The sequence below is a fragment of the Erithacus rubecula genome, assembly GCF_903797595.1.
Source record: "Erithacus rubecula genome assembly, chromosome: 14".
Taxonomy (NCBI): Eukaryota; Metazoa; Chordata; class Aves; order Passeriformes; family Muscicapidae; genus Erithacus; species Erithacus rubecula.
Genome location: NC_136666.1, coordinates 3,096,302 through 3,112,872, shown reverse-complemented (window position 1 = coordinate 3,112,872; position 16,571 = coordinate 3,096,302). Strand labels below are relative to the sequence as shown.

Here is a 16,571-nt window from a genome sequence, read left to right as displayed (position 1 = left end):
GACTTCAAGGAAAACACTGCCAGAAGGAGAATGACAAAGGGGGCAGCGTTTAGACCACTGTGCTCTGCTGAGCTCAGCACGTCTCAGGTGCTGAGAGCCAAACTACTCCAATGTGGCATCAACCTACTTTCAGATGGATCTTCATACAAAACCTCAGGGATTATCTGTATCACACTGCCACCATCACATACTTGACACCTAAAGCTACACAAGCTATCACCCTCATTACATCAGCTTGTCACAGGAGATGACAACCCATCCATGAGCAATCCATTGGGAGGTGTGAGGAAGATGGATGTGTGCATCAGCAGTGTTCCCATCAATCTAACCACATTGCATGCAGATCTCTTCTCTTAGGGATTCAGTCATCTCAGCCACAAACTCCTGAAACTTCCCTGACTGCTATTAGATCACTTCAGGCAGCACATGACAAATTCAAACACTCTTGTGGAAAATTCAGAGTCCTCCAACCCCCCCAGGAGGAACAACGATCTGGAGCATTCAGAGCTTCCTAGGATGGTTCTTCGTGCTCACCCACAAATTGTTTCACAAGACAAAGTCCCAAGAGAGGTACTTAGTCTCCAGCAAAGATTATTTTTGGCAGCTTTATCAGAACAGTTGTCACTCCCTTAATCTCTCCTTGGATGAAAGCACGTTTAGGAAAACAGTCCAGATGCTGGAATACCAATAAAACAAAAAGCCTTGGTACAAGGCAGTCCTGAAGAGACCTTTATAAATAAACAACTTGGGGGGGTTTCTGCTCAACAATGCCAGGCCCACACTCATAAACCAGAACTACATGCTCCCCTCCCCAGGAATCAGAAAACAAAAGCTGATTTGGGTCACCCAGCTGCAGGACACACATGGAAGAACTGCTCTTGCAACTCTCCTGCCCCTAAATGACCAAGCTACTCACACCACTCCATAGATTTTTAAATTAAATATTCCAAAATAACAATTTACAGAAGGAGTTACAGTCAAGCCAAGAAACTTGGGCTAAGAAGATGTTATGGAAAACTCGCCATCAGCTCTAAGTGAGAGTCTGCAGAGCTGATGAAATCTCCCATCACAGCAACAGGTTTGTCCACTCCTCACACATCTTAGCTCAAAATTGGACATTATCCTCAAGGGCTTTCAACCTCACAGCAGCATTTCTCACTCTCAAGAGCACTCACCAGCAACACCTCAGCACCACTGAATCACAGATCAGTTTGGGTTGGAAAGGATCTTCAAACTCATCTCTTTCCATCCCCTACCAAGGCAGGGACATCTCCCACTAGACCAGGTTGCTCCAACCCCCACCTAACCTGGCTTGGAACACTTTCAGGGACAACATAGCCACATCTTCTCTAGGAAACCTGTGCCAGGGCCTCATCACCCCACAGGAAACAATTCCTTCCCAATATTCCATCTACCCCTGCCCTCTGGCAGTGGGAAGCCATTTCCCCTTGTCCTCGCACTCCTTGTCCAAAGTCCTTCCCAGCTCTCCTGGAGCCCCTTTGAAGCTCCCCCTGGAGTCCCAGGTGAACATCCTCAGTCCTCCCAGCCTGGCTCCAGAGCAGAGGAGCTCCAGTTCTCAGATCATCTCATGGCATTCCCTGGACTCACTCCAGCAGCTTCTGATGTTGGGACCCCCAGACTAGAGGCAGCTCTGCAGGTGGGGTATCACCTGCGTGGGGCAGAGCCCCCTCCCTCCACTTGTGAGATGCACTCCTCAGGATGCAGCCCAAACTGGCTTTCTGGGCTAAAAGCAGACATTGCCAGGTCACATCCAATTTGTCAGCCACCTGTATCCCCAGGCTCTTCCCCCAGGACTGTGCTCAATCTATTCTCCACCCAGCCTATGTTTGTACTAGGGACGGCTCCAGCCCAGCAGCAGGACCTTGTACCTGGTGTACACAGACCCACCTCTCCAGCCTTCCAAGAAATCTTGAAGAAATCCAGCCACACCACAAAACTCCCTCGAACTCCAAGGCCACCATTAGTAAAAATAACACCATCTCCTCCTCCTGAACCTACTGGCCATATCCAGTAGATCTGGGATGACTTTCATCATCTACTCCCAGAGGACTCCAACTAATTTCCAGCTGACAAGTCTCCAGCATACTGAAGAAGGCTTATTTTTCTCCTCTCCTCCCAGCCAGGGAGGGCAGGAATGGCATCCCATTAAATGAGCCAGAAGAAACCCCACCCACCCAAGCCAAGGCCCTGTCTTTGCCATTCACTGGCAATCTCAGCGTGAAATGCGGTTGTCAGAAGACTTCTTGGATTTCCTTAAGTTCTTCTGCCAAGTTCTGATTAAAATCCTCCTAAGTGGTTTTCTCTTTATTCCATTTCCTAGAACTGAGAAGCAAAGCAGACCTGGGATCAGCTCTGAGTGCTGGTGGAGCTAAGAGCCCCAACACAGCCAAGCCTCCCGAGTCTCCCACATCGGCTCATTAGGATCAATGGGAAATTGAAAGCAATGCTCCTTCCATCTCCCACTTCAGATGATCAGCTCCCAGAGGAGACTGGGTTTTAATGGCCTCACTCACTGGCAGGAGGCTGGGATTGCTCAACCAACAGAGGCTGCTGAGGCACCTCACTGGGTGCTGCTCCAGTGTCATGTGTGAAACAGGTCAACCAGGAAGGAATATTCCCAAAGGCTTTTGGGTAACACACAACAGTGGAGCAGTGGGTAAGGAATAAAACACTGCACTGTAACACATCTCCATGCCCAAAAACATCCAATTTACTCCAGCCTCTCAACCCTACTTCACATGCTGTGGTTCATGATGGTGGCTCCAAAAGAGAAGGCAACCTCTCATCACAGGCTCCTTGTGCTACCAGCCTGAGATCTGCACCAAACTGGATTCCCTCTTTGCCCAGAAAAATCTGTCTGCTTTGATGGCCTGAAGGATGAAACCATTAGTTTCTTGCCCAGAAACAACAGGCACCTGCAAGTCTGGTCGCTCTCATTCCTGTGGCCAAAGGCTGGAGGCCATCAGGTCACCATGAAGATGGCATGTCCTCCCAGCCAAAGGTAGCTAAGGACAGCCCCTTCCCTGCAGAGGAAGGGAGATTTGGTCCCAGGGCCCAAGCACACTGAAAGCACTGTATACAGGGGTGGTACAAGGGAACCCCAAAACAGCCTCTGTCCATACAAGAAAAACTAAAACCAGATGAGTTGCTGCCCTCTCTGCTGTGTCTTCCTCCTTCACAGGGCCCCACATGGGAATATGCTCATGAAAGAGCCAAAACATTACTGATGAGTATACAGCCTGAAAATCCCAGTACTTCCATTTTTTAATGCCACAAACCTCTTCATGGTCCCTGGGGGAGCAGGAAGACACTGACCCTACTGAGAGACCACATGGACAGGACACATGCTGGTCCAAGCTACCATTGAGGCATCTTATCACAGGGAACACAAACAGCTTCTGTTTTCTTGGTCTGGAGGAAGCAGCAGTGGGGAGCACAGGCTGTCAGCCCCTGTAAAGCAGGGCCTTTTCCTGGGAGGTGGCTCTTCTACAAGCCAAGCAGTGATCTGGCAAAGCCATGGTGTAATTGGTCACATTTGGGTGTGGTTTCATATGCAACCTTTGCTTTTTGTATGCAAGATCCAGACCCAGCCTGAGAGTTATATCACCTAATTTCCCACCACCAAGGGGCTTCAACTCTTCCCCCAGGTCCAGGTAGCTCTGCTTGTGGCCTAGGGGTTTGACCAAAAGGCTGGTTTCCTTCAAAGGGCCATTCACCCCTCAGCCCCTCCACTCCCTCACCCTACCCACAAAGCAGAGTACTAATAGCCAGCCTGTGAGACCATAAAACACTGATGCCCAAAGGGTTCCTGCACCTTGAAATGTTAATGCTGAACAAAGAAAGAAACCTGACAGTCAGCAAACCAGGGCCATGATACATAGACACAGTCACCTTCTTCCCCTCCAAGCCACAGAACAGCAAACAGCCCTGGAAATGCTGAAACCTTGCCCTGTGTACAAGGCACCCCGTAGATCCACTGGTCCCACCTGGGTATGAGAGCTTTGCCAGCAGGGGACAGCTCTGCTTGATGACTTTGTCACCACCTCAAAGAGCTGCCTGATACTCAGCCATCCTCTCCTTTCAGCCTGGGAAAGCAATTTCCCCTAGCCTTTAAGCACATAGAGCCCAGACTCAGTGCTCTCCTGTTTTCCAAGCTTCTCTACGCCATTTGATTCCCAGAACTTGGCTCCAGCTTTCATAGATTCATAAAGGCTGCACCTCTAGTCCAGTCATTAACCCAGTGCCACCATGCTCACCACCAAACCCAGAGTGCCACATCCACACACTATTCAAACACTTCCACGGATGGTGATTCCACCACTTCCTAGGGCAGCCTGTTCCAATGCCTCACTACTCTCTTAGTGAGCCCTTTCTTTGTTCTCTTCCCCTTCTAAAGGGATATCCATTCTTTACCCCACAGAGGGTCAGAGGGACACAGAAGTGAGGACCTAGGGCTTGGTATCCCACTGGGGAAGGAGGGTCAGGATCCCAAGCTGGCAAGGCAGCACCAGCTGGAAACAGTTGCTTGGAGCTAGTGTAGCCACAGTAGCCACTAGCTCTCAGCCTACACCATGTCTGCTGAGGGACCACATGGGCATCACAGCCTCTCCTCGGCACCACAGCTGCAGTGGTAACAGGGATTTTTGGGATGGCCTTCCCTTTCAGACCACAAGACTACACTTGCCACCACCCACAGATGACCCATCAGGTGGGTGCAGCTCTCTCTCCTCCAGTCCAGCTTGAACACCAAAGACCAAGACCCAGCTCCAGGGTCCTTTTTCTGAGCCCTGATCCTAGGATGGTGACCACCAGGCACATGGCATGCAGCTGACTCCAGAACATGTCACAGCTACCTGTTACCCAGATGAGAGGGCCATTCCCATAGGGGCATGCAGTGTACCTGCACTTTGATGAGTGCAGAGAGGGGTTGGGGGAATCTAGGAACAGCATTCACTTGCACAGTATCTGGGGAAAATATCACAACACTGCCTTTCCATGGGTAATGGGGGGAGCAAGCAAGCTTCGTGGAATGAAATTACTTTCTGGCTTGGGAAAAGAACCCAAAACCACAATGCCACAACCACAGGACTTGTAGCTGCAACAGTGTTTTCTCTACCCAGAGCACACCTTGTGCTCCCCCCAGCAAAACCCATGCTCCAGCCTAACAGGAGAAGGCAATCCATGCAGAGAATAGGGGAAACTGAGACACACAGGCTCCAGCATTTGCATTAAGGAGGGCAGCCCAGAGGGTTCTCTTACTCCCTCAGCACCAGGCAAAATCCAGTTTTGAGCTTTATCACATCTCACCCCCTCACCAAAATATGGTCACATCCACATCCCAACCAGAATTCCAGCTCAGGCCTGCAAAGCAGGTATGCTCTCCACACTGTTCATCATAACACATTCCAAGACATCCCAAGTGAATGAGGGCCAAACAGTATTTTAAAGTAAGTCTAGATACCAAGTTTTAAAGCCACTTCAGTGTCAAGGGCAAGGGAAAAGTCAGCAGATGTGAGTACATGCCATCACCACATCATACAAAAGCTTTGTGGTAGCATCTTCCTGCAAAGAGATTTATCCTGCCCACAGAACACTGGGATGGAGCTGGCACCATTCAGCTGGCAAGGCTGGAGGCACAGGAGGAGAAAGGATGGGGAGCACAGGTACCACTTGCTTTCCTGGGTTGAGCAGAGCTCACCAAAGCTACTGTGAGCCCTGTCAGAGGCCAGTGAGCCCCTAAAACCTTTACACCACAGCAAAGCCTCCAAGGTGCCACCACCACTGCCCATGCCCCATCCATCCCAGCTCACCCATCCATGCCAGCCCACAACCTGAGCTCACCCCAGAAAACCCTGAGCACATTTATTTACATCAATCAGTTCCCGGATCTGGTCCGTGGGCAGGAATGAGTAACAGGGACAGGAATATATCGAGCAGATGTTGTCACCAAATACAACATATCGTCAGGCTGCTGGTGGCTTTAAATCATTCCAGAGCCCAGCAGTTGCTTCACAGCCCTGGGCTGCTCTCCCAGCTGCTGCTCAACAGCTCTGAGCCCTGGGGTGGCTCCTCCTGCACCCAATGAGCACTCAGGCTCCAGGCACTAATCACCACGAGGTAAGAATGTCACAAAACCACCACAGAAAGTTCATAGCAATCGCCACTGCCTTTTTTCCTCCCCGGCTTCAGCTCTGGGGATTTAAGTGCCCTCTTGCCCAACACATCTTCAGGGCTGCCTGCACACAAGGATTCACAGGATGGATTTCACAGCTCCAACCCAAAGCATCCTCGAGAGTAGCAGCAGAGCAATGCAGCACTGTGAAAGCAGTGGCACAGAAGATGTCGTGCCTGCAGAAAACAGGGAAAAGGCAGTGAATCCCCAACCAAGCAGCCTTTAAAAGCATAGGAGGGGAAACACAGGCAGCCTGTGCTCTGCTGCCCTTTCCCATGGCCTCCCTGGCTGCCGGGTGGAGAAGCAGCTTTGCTCATTAGCGGGTTATTCCTGGCACACTCCCCCTGCATCAGCTCCCCGGCAGGGCTTCGGGAGCAGCTCACAGGGTTTTGAAGCCTTCGGGGTTGCACAACGCTCCAGAGGCGCAAATCTTCCTTTAAAGAAATCTCCCTCGGCAGATAAATGGTGCTGGGTAACTGGGGTCATTAGGCTAATGAGCAGCTACCGCCAGCCTGGAAGCAAAGCAAAAAATCAGCACGGAGTCTACCAGAGTCTGCTAGCCCCAAGATCTGACCCATCTCCAGCAGCTGCCGTTGCTCTCAAGGGAGGAATCAGGTCCGTGAGTCAGCAGGATCAATCACCCGCCGGCCTTCCCATTAAAATCTCTCATCAAAGTACTGGGGGAGCAGATTTGCAGGTTGTTTGCATCCAGAAAGCTGAGAAGGGGCTGTTCCTCCTCTGTCCCCCCTCTATCAGCCCCTTCGTTACCATGGAGTCATTTTGCTCTCACACTTCAGGAGTAGGGAGGTTTTTTCTCTTCTTTCCCAGCGCTGTTTTATTTCCTACCACCATGTCCTTGACGGGGAGCCACATGTCCTTCTGCCCGTTCTGGTGGAGATTGGGCCATGTTTTGGCATGGCAGCCAATTCACTGGGATGCAGCAAGGCTGATGGGTCGGGCATCAAAGCTAACTCAGCCCTTTAGTCCTTCCTAACACTGCCATCTGGGAAAGCAACAAGGGAGAGATGCAATTTTCCCTTTGTAAAGCCTTCAGAGGTAGGATCAGCTGGAACTCCCAGCCTGCTACATCCAGTGGTTATAAAAGAAAGCCCACATATAAATAACCTCTCAGCAGGAGCCAAAACTCCAGCACTAACCCCAAGGTTTGAAGTGAACGAGGCTAATTTCCTCCTTTGTAGCTCTTGACACATGTTGGCTGTGTGCCCCCCTTCTTGCCTTGTTCCTAGAGCAGAAGGCTCTGGGCGGCGGAGCCAGGGACAATAAGGAAATGAGTGGTGTCATTCCCAAGGACTCCCAACACAGCTCTGCCAGCAGAGCTGGAGACAGCTGATTCCAGCATGGGATCATGGAGAAAAAGAACCATGGTGAGAGGTTCAGGCAAGAGCAGTCCTGCACGGCCCTGCCACCTCCCTGAGCTGCCATTCCCTGGAAAGAAACAAGCCCTTCAGAACAAGGGCTGGGAAACAACTTCTCCCCAAGGTTTGGGGGGTCCCTAGCAAATCAGTGGACTTCCCACATGCCCTAAAAATCCCTGGGGAAAACAAAGCACAGGGTGAACGCCAGCTCCAAAGCCAGCTTTGGAGGGGCTGAAAAAGCAACAACTGTTTTCACCAAAACAGCTCCACTGGGAGTTTCTCCACCCAAACTCTGGCCCCAAGACAAGGAAATCCACACCAGTCAAAATCCCAAGCATATCTTCAAAGCACAAGGCTGGGACCACCCCCAACATCTCTTGGTTCTCTGCCATATCAAGAAATGTTCCTAAGAGTGTCTGTGGCCATCTCCTGTTGGGCTTGGACCCAGCAGAGAGACAGAGATCTCACCCCTTCAAGTTGGAGTCACACAGGAATCCCTCACCCCAATCCTTGCCACTGTATGCAGAACTAAGCTTCATCCCTTCCCCCAGCAATGGAAAAATGGCTAAAAAAAGGCAACCATGCCTTCACTCCAGGTAAAGGATAAATGGTGCAGGACACCTGGCACCTGGGAGTCCATCCCATGTCCCTCTGAGGCTGTAGGACCAGCACTGGAGGCACCACACAGGTCTGCATCCCTGGATTAGGGCAAGAAGATCCACAAAGGTGACACCAAAGCCACCCTGCAAACTGCTGGATAAGCCAGCAGCAGCAGGGACAGTGCACAGATGTATTTTTGGGCATATTTCATTTTTTTGGCAGCTGCCACTGGTGTGGAGCCACCACCCCACTGTCTCCACTGCCACCTGACCCCAAGCACTCCCTCTGCTGCCACACAGTCCTCCCACAGAACTGCAAGGGCATTTTCACACCAGTTCTGGTGTGAACACACTGCAGCATCCCCCATCTTACAACAGTCCCTCTCTATCAGGTCACCCATAGCAGTGATGCCTGCTCTGAGCACGCACAGGGCAACACCACACTGTGTTTAGGGAGAAATTCAGGAGAAAAAAAATGCACCAGTGGCTTCAACCCCCTCTCCCGCAGAGGGACACGGATGAATCCACCCTCCTGGCTGCCCAAAACCGCAGCACACGTGACCCAGAGAGGCTTTTCAGAAGAGCCGAGTCTCCAGCGGCTTCTGTTTGCCTTTCCCTTGTCTGCAGCAGCATCACATCTGGACGCTTGTCAGAAGAGAAAGGAAAAAAAACAACCCTCCCTCCTCCTGCTGAACAACCTCGCAATCAAAACAAAGCCGGAGCAGCAGCCAAGAGCTGGGAGGCTCTTTTGTTTAATGCTCAACATCCCCCGGCTGGGCCAGCACGCCCCGGAGCGGGTGCAGGGGCCCAGGGTGGGCAGTGTGGTGGGTGCAGGGCTGCTGAGGAAAGGGCCAGCTCAGCCACCAGCCCCCAGGCCAGCCTGGCCACACAACAGTGGCTGGTGGGGCAAAATCAGCGCTGCCCCTCTGTGCACAGCCATTTTGCTGAGTTCAGCTGCTCACCAAGAGATGCCATTCCTTTCCAGCACCAATATCCAAGCAAAGCAAAGCAAAACAAAGCAAACTAAACTAAACCTCAAGGTAGCTCCAGCCATCACAAGTGACCCAGGGACTGACCCAGCCACTGGTCACTATGCTCATGGGTCCACCAGCACAAGCTCTTTTCCCTCCCTGCTGCAAGTATTTTAAGGTTCCACTGCTGCCCCTTCAAATATTTTCTGGGGCTCCAAGGACCTGCCCAGGCACTGACCACAGCCAAAAGCAAACCTCGAGGTGATCAGCCCATCCCAGAGACCCTGGAAAGCCTCACCAGGGTTATCACCAGCGGGCTTCATCAAGATCAGCACCACCCCCGGAGAAGTTTTTGCCTCTGCCCCAACACACTGATGGCACTGGGTTTGAGGAGAGCATGTAACAAGCCAGGACACAGCCAAGATCCACACCAAGGAAAAGGATATTTGGGACATTCAGCTCTGGAGGCTTCACCCCAGGAAGCAGCAACCAGAGCCATGGGGTCATACTGGCAAAACACATCCCATGGAGCCCAAGGGCCATGTCCACAGGCTCCATCACTGCTGTGTCAGAGATGGGAGCAAGGGTGAACTCTCGCCTGTGCACAGAGCCATGGAGCACCAGCTGACGTGGGAAAGTGTCTGGCAAAGCCCAAAGCAAAGCTCCTTCCTACACCCAACAAGGACTCAATGGCTGCCAAATCCTGCAGCAAGATACTGGAAGAACACAAAAGCAGAAGTAGAGGCAAGTGGGGTGAGCTGGGTGGGGCAAGAGCTGGCTGCTGCATTGAAGCACCTCATCAAGGAAAAATACTACCTGCTAAAGTGCTTGCTATTCCAGCTATGGAGATACAACAGAGCCTCCCGGGCCGGCGGCGACTAGCTCAGCACACATCTCCTTTGTCTGACCTCCAGGGAGGTCACCCACCCCAGCTTCAGCAGTGGAGGGACAGTCTCCCTTTCTTCATCCACAGCTTCCCTGCCCGAAATGGAAGCGGGAGCAGTAGAGGGTTAAGCAAAGGACAAGCTGACAGAGACCAAAGGTTGGCTGAGTCATGCTGTGGCTGTTCCTGTTTCAGTCTGAGCAAGTTTCTCGCTTCCCAAGCAGGTTTGTCCCCAGGGCAGAATGAACCTCTGCCTTAATGCTCCCGATGCACAGCCTGGAGGAGCTGCCCTGCCTCTCACAGGCAGCACATACCTCTGCTCTTGGCTTGTTCTTTGGACTCCACATTCATTTTTTGTGACATCGCTGCAACTTTCGGGAGACAGGACAAGCCAAATCCACATTGTATCCCATCGATCCTCCACCCTGCCCCAGGCATCCACCCAGCTTCAGCCTCTTCCTGGAGACACAAGACTGCTTTCCCACCCCTTACCAGGCAGATACCTTTCTTCTCCTCGCCCACGGCTTTCCCGACCCATAGGAAGCCATCCAGCTGCCCCCAGGATGCTGATGAAACACAGACAATGCTTCCTCCTAAGTGACATATGTTCCTGAAGATCCAGACATCAAATCCCTTCACCAAACAGGGATCAGCCCTCCAGCCTGAGCTTTCACCAAGGGGGTTATGCTTGAATCTGGACAAGTAAAATGGCAGAACCATCCTCACTGGGTGTCGGCACAGAGAAGATAGAATAATTTGGGTTAGAAGCAGCCTTAATGCCCATCTCTTTCCACCTCCTGCCATGGGTAGGGGTACCTCCCACTAGACCATGCTGCTTTGAGCACTATCCAACCTGGCCTGGAACACTTTCAGGGATGGGGCAGCCACAGTTTCTCAGAGATACCTGTGTCAGGGCCTCAACACCCTGACAAGAAAGTGTTTCTTCCCAATATCCCTTCCAACCCCCTCTTCTGCAAGTGGGAAGCCACTCCCCCATGTCCTCCCCATGGAGCCCCTTTAAGCTTCCCTGGAGCCTTCTCCAGGTGAACACCCTCAGCTCTCCCAGCCTGGCTCCAGAGCAGAGGGGTTCCAGCCCTTAGAGAATCTCCATGGCCTCCTCTGGACTCACCCCAGCGGTTCCACATCCCTCTCATGCTGGGACCTCACAGCTGGCGGCAGGTCTGCAGGTGCAGTCTCACCTGAGTGCAGCAGAGGGGCAAAATCCCCCCCCACCTCCCCTGCTGCCCACAAGGAGGATGAGCCCGGGACACAGAGGAGCTTCCAGGTGTGTGTGGAGCTTCTCGTCCACCACCACCACACATCACATTGGTACCTCCAACTGCAAAGAGTTTCTGCAGCTGCATCAGTGAAAGAAATAAATCTTTAATAGTAACAACACAGCAAAGCCATGCAGGGATGACCCAAGGTCCAGTTGGCTGCAGTGCTGGCTGTCACAGCAGCCAGCACAGATGGCTACAAGGGAACATAACAGCCAAGAATGTTGAGGTATTTCCCAAACCAATTCCCAAGCTTCTGTCCTCCTCATGCTTTTCCCAAGCCAAAACACATTGCCCTGTACACCCTCCTGATGAGTTTCTCATCCATGAACCCACTCAGGTGCCCCAAATTATAGATGAACTTCCAGCATCCAAAGCTTTTAGCAGCAGCATTCCAGACCTTTACACACAAGAGCTTCTGCTGCTCTTCCTGGTTTCATTCACTTTAGTTTCACTGCCAGAACAAAGGAACAAGACATCTTCACACCACTCCTGAATTTTACAGGCTTCAATCACCTGTCCCAGGAGTCTTCCTCGTAAGTGGAGGCAGCACCAACTTATTTAGGAACCCTTGTCCCAGAGCCATCCTGCGGCTGACCATCCCCACCATATACTTTTCTCCATATATGCTCCCAAACAACTCTCTGGTCTCAGCACCTCTCCCAATGCCACTGTGCCTTCCCCACCCATCCCAGTGCCCACACTGTGATCCCCACGTCAAAGTAGAAATCCTCTCAGGACTTCTGGCTCCTGCCATGGAACCTCTGGCTGCAAACATGTTGCCTCTGGCTGCTTCTCATACTCTCCAGCCACTCTCATGACACTCTGGGACATATTGATGGCAACAGGGCCAAGCTGACCATAGCACACACACTTGTGATGCCCACCCTGTGCATGACATATGCATGACTTCACCAGGCATACACTCCATGTGCAGCTGGCACAGAGGAAAGCATAGACCTCCACATGCTCAAAGTCCTCCCTATCTGAGCCAGAAATCACATCAGCCACTGTGATTGCTCAAAACCCAGAGAAAAGTCGTGAAAAATGGCCACATCCAGCACAGTCACACAGCCACCCAGAGTCCAGAGCCACCAGATGGACAGGAGGCCACTCACCCCTTTGGTCATCTGCCATTGGGAGGGCTTTTTGTGCCCCTGGTGACCTGCAAGAGCAGCTTGGCCAGCTCAGCATCACTGCCACGTGTTAGTAGAGGAGTAAAACATCAAACATCATCCACAGCTACCCTGGATCACCACCCCAAGTGGGACAGAGTCCATGTACCATCGACAGACCCGGGAATGAGGCGGTGACTCCTGTGAGTCCTGTTTCTTGTGCTCATCCACATGCCCATGCAGATCCCACATCTACTAACATGTTAAGGGATCCTTCTCTGTACATGATGCAACTGGAGAGAAATAAATTCCTTTGGGAGCTGCAGAGAGCCTTGGCACTCAGTGTGAAGCTAGCAGGACACAGAGCACAGCACAGACTCTTTGTGTCCCCTTGGGAAACGTAGCAAAGCACCAGGACATCACCTTGACTTCAGAGTGACAGAGGCCAGAGAGGCCTGGACCCATACAGCACAGCCAAAGTGCTGAGGAAAACCAAATCTCAGAGGCTATAGCAGGATGGTACCCAGAACATAGTGTCTGCAGGTGATTTGCTCACACATGGTTCTCCAGAAGCCAGACTTGACCACCCTCATTCCACTGCCACATCCAGACACCAGCACATCGCATGGCCAAACCACTCTCATGCCAAAACCAGGAGGCACCAGCCACACACCAGTGCTGGCCCCAGCAGTACAAGACACACAGTCCCATTCCCTTGTCACCCACAATGCAATGTCACAGAAACACCATGTGAGCAGCAGCAATGACACCTGTGCCCCAACACCTTTCTTACCTTCTCTGACTTCACCTTTTTCAGCTGTCGGCACTCACTTTCTCCATCCTCCAGCTCCGACTTTACTCCCAAGGGATTGAGCGCAGCTCCTGTATCAATAGCTATACTCCCAAGCTGCTCAGCAGCAGCAGGCTCTGTTCCCTGGCCCCCATCATACTGTCCCACCCTCACTGCCAGGGCCAGGGGCTGCAGCACACTGGGCTCCTTCTCTGTCGAAGCCCCCGCACCCTCACTCCTTTCCTTCTTGCTTTTGGATGAGCCGCTCTCCTTCTCCTTCTTGGAGCCAGCCACACTGCGAGACGCCTTGGCCGACTTCTCCGAGCTCTTCGGGGTGACAGCGGGCACCAAACCACCTGAGTTCACACCATCCCCAGAGCGTCCTTGAACCTCCTTCTTGCCACCAGCTCCCTCACTGGGAGTGAACAGAGAGGACCCTGGGGTCAGCTTCCCACTGTCCTTGCCAGTCTTGCTCCTTTTCGACTTTGATTTGCCCTCCTTGCCTTGCGGGCCTGGCACTGGGCTCACAAACTTGATGTTGTCCGGTAGTGTTGCCACTGCATTGGGTGCCGGGAGCCCCACCTCCTTGGAGCCCGACATTTCCAACTTCTGCTGATCCTTCTCCAAATCAGCGTCCAGGTCAATGATGAGATTCCCTACACCAATGTCCCACTCATCCCCACTGTCATACGTCTCAACCGGGTTCGCATCAATTCCTTTCCCTCCGGAAGCTCCGCCGCTCAAGGACATCTTAGAGTTAACGGCCCCTCACAGTTCAAGGCTCTTCCCTGCCTCTATGCCCTGGGGGTCACCTACGTCCTTGGGGGGCTTCCAGTGGTCGAGGTCTGCCCAGGTGACGGCATCGCTGCTGGAAGGGAGAGCAAAGAGAACAGGGTTACACACAAAGAGCCATGGGCAGACAGATCACTGACAGCCACACCTGCAGGCAGGAGAGATCTGGGCAGAGCAAAACCCCCAGCCTCCCAAATCCCCCTCACAGCATTCCTTCTGCCACTCCCTGGGCTGGGGCTGCTCCACAGCCGCCCCCCCAGCAGCAGCCATCTGGCACTGGTCCTCGATCAATACCAGCCCTGGCAGGTCACGGCTCTCGGCTCCAACAAGACATTACTCACACATTTCCCCGCTCACCATTTCCCTCTGAATTATCGAGCGCTGCCCCTGGGAGGGAGGATTGATTCCTCTCCTGCCAATGCCACCCAGTGAGGGCTCCTCTCCACGTCAGCCTGGCTGTGAGGGACAAGAGCTGCTCACCAGGCAAGTGCCTCGGTGGGAAATAAATCACAGGCTTCAGAGTGCCTGTGACACTTGGGACCTGTCAGAGCAGTCACCAAAGCCCAAATCACAGTGGGAAGCATAAGGGTTCCTATCCCACACCTCTGGGCAAAGCAACACAGTACCCAGATTTGGAGTGTTTAACACCACCACCTCTGGCCAAGCCCAAAAGCTTCCAAGGGGAAACAGAGACGCAATTATATAAGTACAAAGTATTAACTGGGATGAGAGGGCTCAGTCCTACCTGCACACGCCACAGCTGACCCCCATAAACCCAAAATATCTCCTACCTTCTTCTCAGCCTCCCCCCAGGGAGGGAAACAAAAAAGACACCCACGCGCAACCTGACACAGCACCCTGATGAGACATAATTAACACATGTAACAGCTTCTTCCCAGCACCACCCAGCAAGGCCACCTGTTCTTCAGAATCCTTAAGAAATCCTTGACCACCCATTTCGATGAGGCTTCTCTTCAGCAGCATTGTCCTCCCCTTCCCCGCCAAGCTCCAGGCCTGCCCGCTCCTGGTACTATTTACAAGTGACACTTCAAAAACAAGTGACTTAAAGAGAAATGAGAAGTAAAAAAAAAAAACAAAGCCACAAAAAGCCCCCCCAAAAAACCAGCCAAAAAACCCCACACCACACACACACACACACACAAATTTCTTCAAACCCCAGCAGGCAGGAGCCTGGAAAGCAGCTTCAGTGTGTTTCCAGAGACGCAAACACTGTAAAAATGCCAGGGATTCTTTCATCAGCTAGGCTGCCACAGCCAGACCATTTTCCATCTGCTCCCTACAGCATCCTCAGCTCTGTACAGCTAATAATCCGCTCTCTGACAGGTCATTACGGAGATTTTTAACCCCAGGAGCTGGGGACTTGCGTGCAAGCTGGAAATGAAAAGCACTGACCTCTCATTTCAGCAGCAGGGAAAGTGCCGAATCAGGAGATCACTTTGTGCACCGGAGTCGCTAACAGCTTCCCAAAGCTGACCTGCGTGTTTCTATGGCCGCCTCCTCCTCCCCTTCCTACTCCTGCCCCAGCACCTGCTCCCCAGTTCCAAGCTGGTGTGTCCAACCTCATCAACCTGCCTCTCCAGAGTCTCCCTCCAAAATCACTGATGAGATGCAGCAATTGGCAGCGACCACCTCACCCCTGCATGACAATCTTCGTGCCATGGATCCACAGCAATTCCTTTGTGCAGGTGGGCAAAGCCAGTAATGAGCTGGATGAACCAGATTTTTGGCTGATACCAGTCCCTTCCCAGCCCTAAGCTGAAGTATGGAATCCAGGAACAATCCAAATGAACTGGTGGACCACTGATGGCCACTGATATGCAGGAACAACCCACAGGAGCAGACAGCAAAGGATGAAGCTCAGTCTCCAAATCCAAGAGCTGCCGACCCAAAGTTGGAGCAGGCAAAGAGCCGTGGTGAGCTCAGGTCAGAGGGAAATGCAGACAAGGATCTGACCTTGCAGTGACAAGAAAATGACAGACAATCCACAGGGCTGTACTGCAACATGCATAGAATCACCTGCTCCATGTAACACCTGCATGATGCCAGCTTGGCCAGCTCTGCTCTCCCACCACAGAATTCACCTTGCTGCTCCAAACTTGCACATACATACACACATCTCCTTAAATACTATTTATACATGTGGAATAAGGAGAGCAGATGAGCAGGACTTGATTCTCAAACTCTGCAAACAGCAGCAGCTTTTGCCAATTCCTACCACAACAAAACGAAGGAGCCTAGAAGTCCACTGGGTCCCCGACAATTGGAGAGCCAGGAACAATCAAAGGGTTAGAAAATGAGAGAAGCAAAAACCCTCACCCTACAGAGGAGGTGCCAAGGGAGCCCAGGCTCTGCTAATGCAGACAGAAGGGAACCACAAACAGGACAGACAGGAACATGCTGGATTGGCAAGAGCAGGGGAAAGGCACGTTGTGACGAGAGTGAGGCAGAGAACTCAAGACATGCCACTACAGGAAGAGGGACTGGGGCAGGGATCAGCCCTTTCCAGAGCAGAGCTGAAGGCTGGGACTCCAGAATGTGATCTGGGGAGAATCTC

At 52.3% G+C, this 16,571-nt stretch overlaps 2 protein-coding genes across 4 annotated transcripts in view; both read right to left on the bottom strand.

Annotated features, from left to right (window-relative positions):
• SNX22 (sorting nexin 22) overlaps positions 1 to 16,571 on the bottom strand; it is a 192,650-nt gene that overhangs the window by 24,993 nt on the left and 151,086 nt on the right. The gene's annotated exons all lie outside the window — the stretch shown is intronic.
• Positions 1 to 16,571, bottom strand: part of ZNF609 (zinc finger protein 609) — a 63,143-nt gene that overhangs the window by 35,395 nt on the left and 11,177 nt on the right. The window contains exon 2 of the mRNA XM_079317914.1: positions 13,208 to 14,072. Coding sequence (XP_079174040.1) covers positions 13,208 to 13,954 — 747 coding nt within the window. The 5' untranslated portion in view covers positions 13,955 to 14,072. The remainder of the gene's footprint in view (positions 1 to 13,207; positions 14,073 to 16,571) is intronic.